Source organism: Ptiloglossa arizonensis, chromosome 3, assembly GCF_051014685.1.
Source record: "Ptiloglossa arizonensis isolate GNS036 chromosome 3, iyPtiAriz1_principal, whole genome shotgun sequence".
Taxonomy (NCBI): Eukaryota; Metazoa; Arthropoda; class Insecta; order Hymenoptera; family Colletidae; genus Ptiloglossa; species Ptiloglossa arizonensis.
Window position 1 is genome coordinate 9,260,023 of NC_135050.1, and position 16,443 is coordinate 9,276,465.

The 16,443-nt window shown below is 30.4% G+C and overlaps 1 protein-coding gene across 2 annotated transcripts; it reads right to left on the reverse strand.

The window, feature by feature from the left end:
* Positions 1–3,102: 3,102 nt before the first annotated feature.
* On the reverse strand, positions 3,103–15,952 carry LOC143144173 (uncharacterized). 2 transcript variants are annotated; one of them, XM_076306292.1, is made up of 3 exons: positions 15,795–15,952; positions 15,021–15,167; positions 3,103–6,608 (listed from the first exon to the last, which is right to left on the reverse strand). In XM_076306292.1, exons 1-3 carry the CDS (start codon positions 15,930–15,932, stop codon positions 4,758–4,760), a joined length of 2,136 nt encoding a protein of 711 aa, XP_076162407.1. In that variant the 5' UTR covers positions 15,933–15,952; the 3' UTR covers positions 3,103–4,757. The 2 variants fall into 2 exon arrangements, with proteins under 2 accessions (XP_076162407.1, XP_076162406.1); XM_076306291.1 differs by lacking the exon at positions 15,795–15,952 and adding an exon at positions 7,219–7,368 and having other exon boundaries at positions 15,021–15,159.
* Between the last annotated feature and the right edge of the window lie 491 nt (positions 15,953–16,443).

Sequence of the window (16,443 nt, forward strand, 5' to 3'; positions counted from 1 at the left end):
TGCGCCATTATATGACATTTTTACACAAAAACTAATTTTCAGACACACAAAGAGCAACAGATTTCCACTTTTCGAATACAGCTTAGACTACTACCACGCGATGTTTATTTATAACACACCATATTTAGAAAATTTTAAACGTATAATTAGAAACTAAAGGCAACATACGTTTACTATCTTCTTCCACGTATATAATACATAATAATTCCTAATAACGGATATTGACAATTTTTTCATTTTTTCTCATATATTTCAATCATTAATGATTCAGAGTGAAAGTATTTTATACTGACTATATGGACAATAGAGAAAGTATTTCAATAACATGACATTATTTCAATTGGGAAAAAGACGTGAAATTAGTGTCTACTATAAAGGTTTGGTTACAAATTTGAAATTACTAGTACAGTTACAAATTAACATTACTTACGATAAAATTAATATGCGTGAACAATGGGTAAGATAACATGTCGGTTGAAAAATAGAAACAGTTCCAGCAGATAATCACCATATGTTTTCTTGGGAAGCAAGAAAAATGCATAGTGGCTCCCTCTATGTCAAAAGTTTGGAAACTAACCTTTAGTGACCGATGAACCGATCCCAAACAGTATGGAGTATTCAGGTAATAACATTTCGTGTTTTTATAGGGCCAACATGGAAGAATTATTATTATTTACATAAAGTCGTTCATATTTAATCACTCTCTAGCGCATGCACCTTAAAAATCTTTTGTTACCTCACGCTACATCATAAAACAGAGAAATCCTTACCCTATACCCAAACCTAGTTACCATCACTATGTCGGTAACTAAATTATTATCACTGCAACAGTTCCATACATTCTTATACATTACAAAAGCTTCTTGTGTTATAATATTATACTTATTCATATATCTTAAGAAGTCATTTTAACTTAACAGTCGATTAGCTTGGTATTATCTATAACGAATAATCATCTTCTACCCGTATAACACCAATTACCAGTTCTTACCACAGACGGATGAAATCAATCCATTGATCTAACTCTACATGTATCATAATCGAATTTAGTTTTACTGAGCAATTACATTATAAGCAACAAAATAAGGTATAATGAGCAGCACGAATCGTGCAATTAGAGTTAATCCCGTTTTCTTGCAGACGCACTGATAAAAAGACCATAACGTTACGGTACGTAAGTATAATATATGAATCGGTTAGAGATTTCTTACTTCCAAAAATGATCGGTTTTAAAGGCCGGAACATTTTGCAATCTATTTTTAAAACTTCAAACTATTATTTAATATACAAAAAATCAATTTTCTCAAAATTTCAAACAGTCCTGCCCCCTCAAATGCAGATGGATTGCAAGTACATTTGGATGTTATTATTAAGAAAATTTAAGTTTAAGTCCACTTGTAAGAACTGCTTTCATTTCTCGAAGTACTTACAGAGGGTTCAAATCCAACCAGCCAGTCAAAATATGAATGTATGTACATGGAAGGTGTTTGATGCTCCTGCTACTTAAACCAAAATATCCCATCTTCTCAATTAGTTGTCTCACCTTACACACCACAAAAATTAAACGTGCTCGAATACAGATTTTCCCATATTTACAGTCTCCACATATTTATTTCCCACTGATTACGTCATATCAACATTTGGTATACTTTCTGAAAGAGAAAACATTCTTCGACCTAGAAGTTATATAAAATGCATTTATAGAATTCACCGGATTTGTAAAGTGGATACATCCAACCGAATAAATATAATAGATCCCTGTATAATGTAGAGTATACGTTCTGTGTTATACGTAACTCAGAACTCGTAGAAATTAAAAGGAATATAGGATAGAGAGAGAAAGAGAAAAAGCGAAGACTGGGTATGTGATGCAAATACATATTTATCTCCTACTTTGTACCGGGGTTGTCGCAATTCTTTTACCGTGTTATACGAATATCTACTGTAATATGCAATAACATGTGATTACGTATCCTATTTTTCATAATCTACCAAGGCTGTATTTGACGATTATTAATAATACCCACATGTTTTATTAACAGTTTAATGCGTTCCGATTTTGAAACATTTGATCTAATAGGATGTAAAAATAGACTTTCATCTGCTCTCACTAAATTTGTGCAAGTATTTTACAAATTTGATAATTTTCAAATTCAAGATTCAAATTCAAGTGAATAATTAGAAAAGTAATTTATATTTCTGTTAGCCCTTTAAAACTGTGTAGTTTTGCAGCAGTTACATGCATTGTGAATATCAACTGAAACTTAATACTTTAAAGTTAATGAAAACTATTGCGGCAGTAAACGGTAATAATAACATTAAGCATCAAGAGTTTCGAATTCAATTAGATGAAGTACAAAATGTTGCATATTACTTGTAACTATTTTTTCACCAGTTTCACAATTATTAATACGCTTTGAAACGTATCATCTCCATAAGACAACATTAAGTTCATAGAAAAGTATATGATTCAACATATTTCTTAAAATAAATTATTTTACGCAATTATTATTACTTAAATTAATTATCTTTATTGTTATTTTTCAGTCAAAAACAATGAACTAATTGATAAAAAAGAGTAAAATTAGCTATATTCAATTAATTTAATTGAATTAAAATATTAATTTATATATTTTAATGCTATAGTTTCTATATTTTATATTACACGAATATAGGATTATTAAATAATATTACATCATATAAATAATTTTCATTGTCGTTTTACATTTTAAATTTGCGTATGAATCTACTTGATTATCAATAACTATCTAATCATTCTTTATCTTGTGTCACGCCTTAAATGAATTGTTTTTATGTTGTTACCCCATCAAGAAATTTCATAAAAATCGTTATTAACTAATGTGACAAAAGAATTTTATTACACAATTCCAATAAAAAAATCTCAATTATCAACAAATTTGAGCAATCGTGAATTTGAAAATATGTTTGAGCAACACAAATTTATCCGAATCGTATATAACTACATGCATAATGAAAAAATCAAAACTACAAAGCAATGATTGGAATTAAAACGGACGATAAAATATATTTTATTTGACTAAAAAAATATCTATAAAATCTTCCTCTACAATTTTTATAAAACCACTTCATATGATTCCAAATTATGAACAAAAGACACGCATACAAAATTTGAATAGAATTTTTTATTTAATTATGGTGTATTATAGAATATTATGGTACATTTATAATTTATAAAGGTTTCATAGATTTTTATTGCAAATATTTTTATGCATATTTCATTATTTTGTTTCATGGTTTATAATCAAATGTGTAAAGAAATTAGAAAATTTGTAAATATTCGAAAAAAAATCAAAAATGAAAATTACAACTAACTGTATATCTTGAAATTCTAAAAGTCTTCTGATGCAAAGGTTATTTATCATTCGTCTACACATTGTTGCGTGTTTAAGAAAATATCCTGAATTGAAAAGAATGCGTGTCTCTTATTTCCGACTATTTTAGAAGCTTATGAAGATTTGCCAAAGTTATTAATATTCCTTATTAAGAAATGACCAAGGATTGAAAACAATTATGATACAGATTCCGGTTCTTAAAACAGTTATAAGAACCGAAATAATTTTTAAACAATTATGAGTGAAAACTGTTCTGATCTGCGTCGGTTTCGATTACGATTCTACAGAACCAATATTATATTGGTTCTAAAACGGTTCCATTACAGTTATGTATCAATTATAATACATACATCCATTACATATCAATAATAAATCAATTAATTCATTTTGAACGTAGTAATCCCTTCTCGTTACTTATAATTTTCTTACAATTTAAACGTGCAACCGACATGTATGTTATCAATAATGTCTGAATTTAAGAAAAATGATAGACTTAAAAATCAAAGAAAATAAATATACGTATGTATACCGAAATTATTGTAGAAGAGCTTCCAGTTATAGAATGCATTTGAAGACTGCCACTGTACATTTCGAAATATTTGCAAACAATGCCGCACTTTTTACGGCTCATTATGTTAATAATTTTTTTAAGTATTACTAACAACTATTGTACACTATGACTAATTTCACACTTAATTTACCACCTAATTTAAAGTATTACTAGTGCTAACATTAACAGTATTACCGACACTTTCTATGAAATATAAGTTTTCTTTTAATCGAAGTATTCGCCACTCGTTCAGGAATACAACTGAATGTCACGCTTCGATCATGCTGATTTATTATTCTTAAGCGTTACGTTTGTTTATGAATTCTTATCGCTAAGTCTCAATTCCTGTGAGCCTCTCGTTTCAATACTTCAGTCAACGCAGAAAGAATCGAATCAAAAGAGAGAATGACAGGACATAGGAGCGATAGATAAGTACCTATTATAGAATCGATATAGAACCGATATAAGTTAATATTTCTCATAACTGTTACAATACTATTTCGGTTCCTCATAATTGTTTCAGTCTGAAACTGTGATATAATAGTTTAAAACGGTTATCTTCAGAACCGTTTCGACCCTTGGAAATCACTAACTAGATGTTCTCTGACAGTTCACATACCGTATACACTTATTTGGCAAAATGTGTTTGATATTATTGAAAATAAATTAATATAATATCTTCTTCCTATTCACATATCTCAGGTAATTATGCATTTCACAATTTCTTACATATTCATACATTCGTGATTCTTTTTTTTTTTTTTCTTCAAATGTACGAGCGTGACAAGTCGGAACTGGTGTACATACGGTAAAGTGTAAGAGATCACACGTCATTAACCATACTGTATAAGATTAAAAAGTGCATCGACATTTTCTTTCTCAGACTCTTGTCGTACAACTTGCGTAACATCCTGAGTCAAAAGAACCTCCTCGATTAAAACGGTCTCTGTATCAGGATGCTCGGAGATGGTAATGTTTTCTTCTTTAACCTTTTCTTGCGTCTCGTTCGATTTCATCGTATTTTTCCTTCGCTTCACCCTAGGCCTGTCGGTGTGTATCGTCATGTGTCTCCTTAGATCGTACTTCCCAACGAAACGAGCGTTACAAATTTCACACCCGAACGGTTTCCCGCCAGTGTGTGTCCACATGTGACGTCTTAAAGCGGCGCTGAACGTAAACGCTATTCCGCAAACGTTGCAAATATACGGTTTCTCTCCCGTGTGCAAAAGACTGTGATCCCTTAAGGTGGCCCTCTGATTGAATCGTTTTCCACATACCTCGCAGGTGTAACTTCGCGGATTCGAGTGAATCCTCACGTGGTTCAATAGGTTTCCCTGTTGGGAGAACGACCTTCCGCACACCTCGCATTTGAATGGTTTTTCGCCGGTATGGACGCGCATATGCGTTTCCAAAGTGCGATTATTCGGGAATCTCTTCCCGCAAACTTTGCAGGGATACTTGGGCAGATGTAGACCCTGAGGGTCCAGATGAGTGATCAGATGTCGTTTATAATTACCCTTATGATTGAACAACCGTGGACACTGGCTGCAAGCATACGGCGCGCCACGTATGTGTGTCGTGATGTGCGACTCCAGTTCCGATTTAACTTTGAACCTCAGGCCGCATTTCGGGCAACGGTGTCTTGGAAAATCTGTATGGCATACCATGTGCCTCTTCAGATACCTCTTCATGGTGTAAGCTTTGTTACATATGAAACAGGAATACGGGAACTGACCTGTGTGGGTCTTCACGTGTGCACGCAACTCTCTGTGGCTTTCGCAGTCTTTCTCGCACACCACACAAAAGAATGGTCCGCTGCTCGGTACATGATTATCTATGGTGTGTAACAAGACACCGGTCAATTTGTCGTAATTTTGCAAACACAATGTACACTGATACTGTATCACGTTGTCCTCGAGTTTGATCTCCTTTATTCTCGTTATCGTGTCATTCAAGCTGCCCAATATGTTATCTTTCGGATCAACGAAATAATCGGAATCAGAGTCACCGGTTTCTTTTGCGTGTTGATTGGACTCCAACGAAACCTTCGATTTTTTTCTTCCATTTACCTTCTCCTTTGAACTCTTCTTCCATGGTCTTTTCCCATACGTGGCGTTCACTTCTGTATCTTCGGATTTCTCCACGCAGACAGCATTTATAAATTCCTCGTTGTCCACAGATTCGTTTACGATCTCACCGTCATAGTGGTCTTTCAGGATATTTGTACTACTTTCTAATTTAATCGCAGCTTCTGGCTCGCCAGAAAGCGCATTATCGACGTTCACATGCTCCAATGCAACGTTCTCTTCTGGTATATACATTATCGTGTAATCTAAGTGTTCTGATTCTAAGATTTTCGAAATTTCATGGGGTATCTCATCCTTTATCCGTTTCTCTTGGTCGAGCTCTGATCTGGGTAATTTCGAAATTAGAATCCCTTTCAGACCAGATATATCAGCCTTATTGAATTCAGCATTTTCTTCCACTAAATCGGACACGTCAATCTCTAATACGTGTTCTCCTTTATCAGGTATATTACTTTCTTCGGGTAAAAGCTCTTCCGAACTATCTACGTTATTTAGAGATTTAAGGTTCTGTTTGTTGTCTAGCAGTTTCACATCTGACAGTTCGTTCGGTTGATCTATATAGTAGTCTTGTTCGACATCATTGCCCATCGCTTCTTCCTAAAAATGAATACAAAGTAGTTGAAATGGCGGAAATTTCTTATTACGTACCAGTGTGTAACAAGTAAGAAAATACAACATAAAAGAGAATAATTATATTGCAGAGAATCAAAAGGACAGTGAAGCACAATATCAATTACTTTTTGATCGATATATTTTAAACATGTACGATACAATAATTTAAACAATGTTTTTTCGCTCTATTAAACATCATTTGAAAATGGTATTGGACTATAATCATTTTATTTTAACCTTTCAGACCAGTATTAATTTCAAGTCCTGTTTTATTACTAATACTTCGAATTGTTAAATACAAACTACGGTTTTTATAGATACTCCTGAAAAAGTCCTAATAAAAATTAATTAGTAATATTACAAATAATATTATTCTAATTTCTTAATCAAACTTCCTATTCTGGATTGTATCAGGAGAAAAGAGCACGGATATTTTATATGATAGTAAAGGTTAAAGTTATTTATTATTTATCAGTTATGGAATTTAGGGTTGTTAATGTACTATTGAGTAATTTCTACTTGTAGAAATTCTTTTTGAAACACTCTTTACAATTATTATTTTAATAATAAATGATAAAAGAATTTGAACACTTACAATAAAAATCCACAAAATGTTTGACATCGATTTTGATGAAACCCCGTGTTTTTTAAATTAAAGGACATGTAATTTTCTTAGCTCCAGAGACTTGACTTAAGGGATGAAACTATGTTCGAAAGCTTCATCCTTCTGATGCTCTCTTGCAAACTATTGGAAATACAAAAACAATTTTGTAGACAATTGTGTTATTATTTTTCTATATATTTAGTAATATGGCGTGAGTATCGATTAAACAATGTAACAAGAAATTCTTAAATTTGCATTTGCCATATTTATCTTCAGAATTTATTATTTTATATAACAACGACAATAATCTTTTCTTTATCCTAAATCGAACAATATTGTTTTACAAATGATTTTCAATAGCACATTAACCTTAAAAGATCATTTTTGCATGCACACATGTGTAAACATACACGATGGTTCATAGTACGTGGAATTCACTTCAGAAATTTATTCAACACTCGACAAGAATAAAACATTTAACCTTGTTTCCGAATTATAGGGATTGATGTGTTGCAGCAACCACGTCGGTAAACTAAGCTAATATAACCGATTCTACTCGACTGTTTACAAACAATGCTCCGTATAGTAAAGTTTGTCTAACAAGAGCGTGACCTGAAAAATTGTTACCTGGTAACCTTAATCGGGGATATTCCCGTATCAACAGGTAGTAATGATCGACTCTTCCCCTAATACGCATTCTAGGAAAAGTTTTTGCTTCATCGTTGCGAAAGAACGACTTCATTAAACATGAGTGCTGCCTACGCGAATAATTCGAAGCGGTCTTTCTGTGTAAACATTTGGAAGGTCCAAGAATGTCGCGTGAAGGGTCTGCAAATTGTATGAAAAAATCGAAGACGTTTCTAAGTAAGCGGTTAAGTGAGATAATTTGAAAAAATAAGTACCGATGATGATTCATCAAAACATGGTTTGAAAGAGAGAAAAAAACGGATAGAGAAGATAAACAGGTTGTTCAGATGTTTTACACAAATTCTTGTTTATTTCTACGTTAAGGATAGGCAAGATTGAAAAAGAAAGATTCAATTACATCGCATCTAACTGTTTGAAATCGCTTGTGTACACAGATTGTAAAATACTGGAGCACAATTAAGAAACTTCTTCTCTCTGAGGAGCAATCGAGAAAAGGACCGCACGAACACACGTAAATGTCGATCGGAATTAAGGTAACGTGATTTTTTCGGACCAAGTTTCTTTTTGGATACGAAGTACCATTCAACGATCTTGATCTTCTCGAGGCAAAGATTTGATACATTATTTATTTTCATAGGTAATTTGGATGCGTAAAAAATTGGTCAAAATTAATCAGAGAGCTTTAGTGTCCTAAAGTAAAAATTAATCAGACAGCTTTAGTGTCCTAAAGTCAAAATTAATCAGACAGCTTTAGTGTCCTAAAGTCAAAATTAATCAGACAGCTTTAGTGTCCTAAAGTCAAAATTAATCAGAGAACTTTAGTGTCCTAAAGTCAAAATTAATTAATTGCGAAGAGACAATGAAGATTGGATTTTACAAGAGGACAATGATCCAAAATATCAAAGTTATGCCGGACACATTCTTATTAGACAGACTGTACATACAGAGTTCAAATATTTTCTAAAGTACGCGTGCGTGGAAAAAATATTTTGTACAAAAATTACATGGTTCGAAGGTTTATATTATGTATCGCATGTGTTCTATTTTTATACAAGAAGTTTTAGAGATTTAAAGGTCAACTCTGTTCTTTTTTTTTTTAATGAAATACTATATTTTTTATACTAAAATATAAAAGAACGTTAAACCCTGAGTAAAAAATATTGACCTTTATTAGGTACCTAAAGCTAATAGTTAACGAATAATTTTATTTTATTTCTCAAAAATTTACTTCGCATAATATTCAGTTAATTTCCATCTATAAAAAGATACACGAAATTTATAATATATCCCTTCAAACCACTTTTATATAAAAAACATTTTTTCGTGCAACGTATACTTTAAAAGATATTTAAGATGTGCAAGTTGCGTGAACCACCCTCTTGTACAACACAACCTTGTTAATTATTCTGTAAGCACTATCTTATAGTGTTTTCACTATAATATTTCAGGCTTGTAATATTTTGTAATTGAAGTGACAATAATTAACTATTTCAATGAAAGAATGGCCGACGTTAAATTTGACTTGTCAAATGTAACACAACCGAAGCAAGATATCTGAATGTGGAATATTAAATAGACGTCTGTGAAATAAGGAAACCTATAAGGAGAGCGTTCATTTAGATATACAACCACATTGAAGCAAATAATAGAATCATTATAATTACAGAAGTAAGAGAGAACGTCTGACGTACCTCGTACAGGAAATCTAGCGAGTCACAACTGTGTACAAAGACTTACCAACGCTGATTATTTAATACAAGAACCTAATACAATCAAACAAAATTAATTTAAAAAATACATTTATCACACATAAAATGTTTCGTTCAATGGGAAATGGTGAAACATCTCACGAGAGATTGAAATTATTAAGAAAATGTTCTTACGAAAGTTGTTCAGCACAAAAGGAGACATTACGTGGTTTAAATAATGTTTCTGTAGATATAATCGTGAGGAGAATAACAAAGTCAAATTAATTTTTTCCAAATAGAATTTTATATTATTTTATTCGTAATACGATAACGTTTGTTAAGATAAACTCAACAACATGCCGACAGACGATAACATTCCAAATGTCGCTAAATTAAATCCGAAGGAGTCAAGTTAACACAAATTGTTTATTGTCGGTCAGCCGAACCATACTTGGCTATACTATCTACTCATACCAGATCGATGTTTCCGTTCTTAATCGAGTGGTCTTGATACGGAAACGATACCAATATTGTAGTAAATACGAGAAATTGAATATGATGGATATCAATTAGACTATTCAATAAAAACCTAATAAGATCGTTAGTTGATTCTTGTTACTGGAAACACAGTTAAATGGTTATAAGCGAAAATTAATATCCATACATCGCACAAGTTAAATACTGCTAAATGGAAATTACCGCTGCGTTAATTTCTAACATGTATTACTTTTTAACGCATCAAAATGTCCTGCCCCCTTAATTACACCTCTTCTTTATGTGACACAGTCTCCGTAATAACATCTGTGTTATTAGAGGCTAATGGATTAAAGGTCTGCGTAGACGGAAACGGAATAACTCCAGAGAAATTTTATTCGATCTGACTTGGACAATACTGTATTAGAGGATTTAAAATATTCGTCTGGTTTTTTTCTTTTTAGACTAAAATAAATGAACGTTTTTAACACCGTTTTATACTCGTACCATTTCGGAACCCACACTTAATTTCCGAAGATGTGTACTTAACAGTATCTATTTACTTGCCGTATTATTCGTAAATAAAGCAGATTTTTAAATTCGTTAAATACGAAGCATTAGAGTACCACAACAATCAATATTGAATTAATGAAAATCTCTGCATCGTTGTTCAATCACTGCATCAAAAATAATCTAGACTAAATGCGTGAACAGAGATAATAGGCGATAATTTAATCGAATCTATTTTTCGTCGTGGTTAATTAATAGGTGAAATATCAAATTAATTTACCAAGCATGCGATTCAATGTGCCATTAGAAAAAGTTTTATTTGATGTCAAACGTGGCATATGATTTATACACGATAGTGTACAATTCGCACCATTTCGACCAAGTAGCTGGGCAATTTTTGGACGAGCAATTGTCAAATAAATGGACACGTTTCACAAATCTCATTTTCTATCCGTTCCCCAGACTCAATCAATTCAATCTTTACTTGTACAATTATCTGAAATCCATTGTCTGCGCAACGTCCATTAAAAATATTGAAATACTTCGCCGGAGAATAAAGGAGAGTATCTGAGAAATCCGAGGAAAGTAATTTGTTAAAAAAATTGAGACCTCAATAATAAGGGGTTTCGAGCACCCTTCGTGAAGATAAACAGATATAAGTTTCTGGGAAGTAAAACTTGCTGCATTCGGAAATGAGGTCAAATGGGAGAATAGGTCGTATCTTTATATAAAACTATTTTATTATCTTTAGGTACTAAACCCATCTCTGAAGCGAATTTCACGTATACGGGACACCGTATGTTATTTCTTTGAAAAATAATGCAATACCATTTTGAGTATCAAACGCTGCAAACAAATATTAAAAAAGCCTGAAAAATATGCAAAATGATTGTAAACCCTGTAAGGTATTTGTGTGTGTGTGTGTGTGTTATGAGATGTTAAGCAAATAATATTCCTTTACATTAATGGTCTTTCGAGTATGATTGAAAAATTAAGTATTACAATTCATTGATACGTGCAAGGCTGTTACAGACATATTTTCAACTGCACATTTACTGTTAACAATACAAGGTAGACGAACATGGAACTATACGTGCTGTTTGCATCTGTGTGTATCTTTTGCTATGCGATGAACCGCTCAAAATTTAAACAATGAGTTCTAGAAGTTAGATGAAAAAATTAAATTTTGACCGTTCATATCTCAAAATCGAATCTTTAGATTGTAAAATACTAACGAACTTTTCGATTTCATTTGGTATAAAGAATTTATATTTCGACACGATTGATTGATTTCTATAAAATTTATATAAAAAGAATGTTTCTTGATCGTTTATTTGCTCTTTTTTCTTTTCACATTTTGAACGTACTTTAATGTTGTTCAAAATGTGCTTAAACTTTCCTCTCGAAAGAGAAACTAAAAAATATAAATGTGCAGAGACGTTCACATGCTAGTACTAGGTTGTATAATAAGTTTTGTCGTTCGATAAAACTTATTGAACAACCTATTATATATATTATATCCTTACTGCCTCACATTCATATTATGCGTATGAAAAATAAGTATACCAGACTAACGTTACTTCTTATTAATGTAAATTTAATCATGCTAATATTGCATAAAAAAAAATTTGTTCAACAAATCTAACACTAAATATAAGATTATTACATTACTTTTCAATGGAATAAGGTGTAGGTGTATGTATAAGTATAACAGAAGTTAGAATACAAATTGTTTACTTTGTGTTTATAAAAATGTTAGCAATTTTGAAAAGAAAAGTAACCGTAGCAATTTGTCGAATTTCGCATTACATTTTGTTAACATTGTTTTCGCCATGTTGATCTCTCTATTTGTTTATAACTTTTATCGTCTAAAAGTAATACACCTGCTATAGCTGAAAAAGGTTCATACGTATACTTTAATTTTGCTCACACTATACACACGCAGTTTCATAAAAATCAACGTTGTACATTTCGTGAATATTCCTTGTAGTTTCATATTTAATACATTACTTTCGTCATTACAATGAATCCATCGATGAATATAATAATAAATTAATTAATTAAAAAAAAAAAACGAATTGCGAATAAAATTTTTTAATATTAACCATATCACTTTACAATCACTTATAATAATTAAATTATTAAATTGTAATATGTATAAAAAATATTACTAGACAAAGTGATTAAGGTAATAATTATACTTTTTAAATATACACAATAATTTTAGTCCACAATTGAATAAAATCAATAACTGTAAGCAACATACAAATACTTAAAGGATAAAATATATGTGTATTTAAGTACAACTTAGTATTTTTCTTTGGGTTCAAGCGAAATCGAACACTCTCCGGAGTACCATTTCGGATTCTACTGAAACTTAAGTATGTTGTAATCTTCGGCGCGATATTTAAATGTATCTCGAAATATTTTTCAACATTTTGAAAATTGTCATTTGTACAAATGTTTGAAGTACGGTGTTAACTTTTTTAAAATAAAATGTAACTGTTAAATCAACAACCATAATTTATTTATTTTGTTTAAATAAATTAATAACAATTTGTTGCTCTTTGATGATCTTGACAGAATTTTGACAAAAATGAGGACATAAGAAAGACTTCAAACTTTCCAACCATACAAGAAGATATGATACAACATTCAAAAGTACACAAAACTAAGGCTAATAATCACAAGAACCTACTTGCAAAAAATTGTTATTGAAGCATGCCCAGAAGATTTAAAAGTAAACAGCCTGCAAACCTAATAAGATCCAAACTCTAACATAGTGTACAAACTCTTATGGAAACCAACTGTAATATTACACATCCCCGAGAAATTTTTGATAATTGCATTGAAAAAATCCTTGTGATTCTATAGCAACTATTCTAAAAAATATAAATAATTGTACGAAACAATTAAAAACACATAATAAAGGAACTTAAAAAAAAACTGTTTGTGGTTTCCATTGAATGGTGGTAACTTGAATGGTTTCAACAATAAATGCCATTAATAAAGAGTAAGTTTTCAATATCTATTAACTATATTACAACTTGGTGGTATACTCTATATAAGAACCAAACAGGATTCACCTAGATATGTACCTAGAAGCTTATTCTCATTCGTTTGTTAATTTAAAAGTTATAATTTAATGAAAACAATTTAGTATTGTACTTCAAACAGTTGTAAAATCAACAATTTAATCATATTCAAGTTGCATCAAAATCTGAGATGGTCCTCTAAAAAGTGCTTGACTTTATGTAGAATGACCCCTGTATTTATGGCCCTGATTGAGTTTTAGTTTTAGTTATCATAAATTAAAACAAACTTTCAATTATGAACAAAAATTAAAATTCAAAACAATATTATTGTTATATTTCATTTCTAACACTTAAATGTTGGAAAATGAAAGTATTATTATACACAGAATAAATATAATACATCAAATTACAACGAACTGTTAATTCTTTTTAAAGAAACACTTCTGTTGTTAGTATAAGGTGAAAAGTACTCTTTAAAAACAAAGGGTACTTCTAAGAAGTTTCCTTTTCAAATTGTCAAAAATGGCAGATTCCTCTTGATCAGTCTTGTTCATTCCTCAATTTTTATGAGTAGTTTTGATGATATTTGCACGAACTGATATAGCAATTCTATATATGCTTTAAGTTCATTAATTTGTTTAATCTGTGTTATTATATTATAAACAATTCAAAGATATTATTTCTTTAATTTTATCAAAAAATTTACTATTAAATACTTCATAATTAGAGTGGAAATAACGAAAGCAATACTAGTCTCAAAGGAAGAGATTCTGAATAAAGCTAATGCTTAATATATGACAAGCAGAGACAATGAAAAGGAAGGGACTGTAGTAACAGCAATGAAATATTCATTCATTACCTTCCAAAGCAGTATTAATCAATCAATGTGAAGATTATGACAATTTTTAATTGTTTTCATTTTTTTTTATAATTAAAACTGATATCAATTAATTTTATATGATTAATTCATTTAATAGAGTTCAAAGATAATAAATATTTTGTATTACAGTACCGGCCAAAAGTTTGTATCTTTGTACAAATTAAGAAATGATTCGATTTTCTTCACAAAAAAAGAACAATTTTAAGTTAGCATAACTCACCTTATTTACTGAAGAAAGGTATTAAACAACATAAGTAATTACACCTGACAAATTTTATAAATGTAAAATGAAAATGATATTGAATGTAGAACCAATGAAATAAAATAAATCCCACTGTTGAAGAGTTAAAAAAATAATTTATGATAATCAGATTTGATAAAATAAAAACCTTTTTAACATAAAAAAAGATGTGTAGAAACAACAAAATGAGTGATAACAAAAAAACCTATGAGTCAGAACAGTTATTGTAGAATCAAATATTATAGAATAAAATAAATAAAAATTAAGTAATATAAAAAAAATTATAAGTTACAATAAATCTATTTATTTACTCTTACCTTTATGGTCCAACATATTTGTGTTTCGAACATCTTACGAAGCTTCTTTTCGGTAGCTTGAACTTGCAGCTTGAAGTCGTAAAATGCATCTGTACGATATGCACATTTTGCACAAAGCATATTTGGTAAACCATCGTATCTATCAATCTATGGAAGAAATAAAATATAGAAATAATAAACTATAAATATTACAATTATATAATATTAGAAAATAAAGAAAATCTGATTAAAGTCTATTCAATTCTATATTATAAATTTCTTAAAGTTACTATAAGAATTAGTATTTTCCAAAATGATTGATAACATTTTTTAAGGTTATATATTTCCTTCAAAAATACTGTTCAGTAATAAATAACCTGTAAAAAAAGGTGTTTATAGAAAACTATTGTACTGATTTCTTTGATCACTTTAAATTATCGCTATACATATATGTATATAATTTTTGTAATGCTTAATTATTGTCAATTTGAAAACTACATTTTAAGTAGAATATGTAGTAGATGTACAAAAATAAACTTTAATAATTAATCAATTGAAACATTATTCTTACCTACAATATTACAACAGTAAAAAAAAATATATATATACACACAAATACACATGTATATATAATAATTATATCTAATAAATAAATCTTTGGAGATAAGACTTTAAGGTTATGTTCTTCTGTTGCAAAACTCAGATGCATTTGTCGTTACAATTAATCGCAGCAAATAATAGTTTAATTCATCAAGAAAATAAAAGTGTGAACTGTAAATAATATTTATTACTAACCTGTATTGATGTAAGTTCGGCAAGCTTATCGGGTAAATTTTTTTGACTGATTGTGTCGTCATCGTACATAGGAAGAAGTACACCATCGACCTTCATGCACGCACGACACATATCCGCACAGCTGATTTCCCAGCTCATTGTTATCTTAAAAATCGCAACACGCGCAAAATAAGGCTTTCACGGTGTTCTTGGTCACTTATAAATAAATGCATTTCACATTTCGCGGTCAGCGTCCCGTTTCCTGTGGAACATTGTCGTCAACATAAAGTTCAGTCATTAACTGTAGATAGAGCTTACGTCTATCGAATGTGCCTCAGTGGCGCAATCTTACAATGTTAAACGACGTTTCATGTTATGTATTATTTTTAGATATTGTAATTAATGCAATTAAGTTTAATGAATTGTGATTATGCTAATAAAAAAAAAACATATTTAAACAAATTTGGGTTATTAACACGATTATAATAAATTTAGGGATTCAGCTCTGGTAATTGTAATCTTGATATATATACATATGTATGTTGTCAAGGACACTCTTTCAAATAACCCCCAAATAATTTTACTCGTTATTCAGTTCGAAATAAAAAGTTACTAACTAGAAAAGTTTGAAAAATATAGCAAAATTTTTAACAAATTTTCTCTATACATA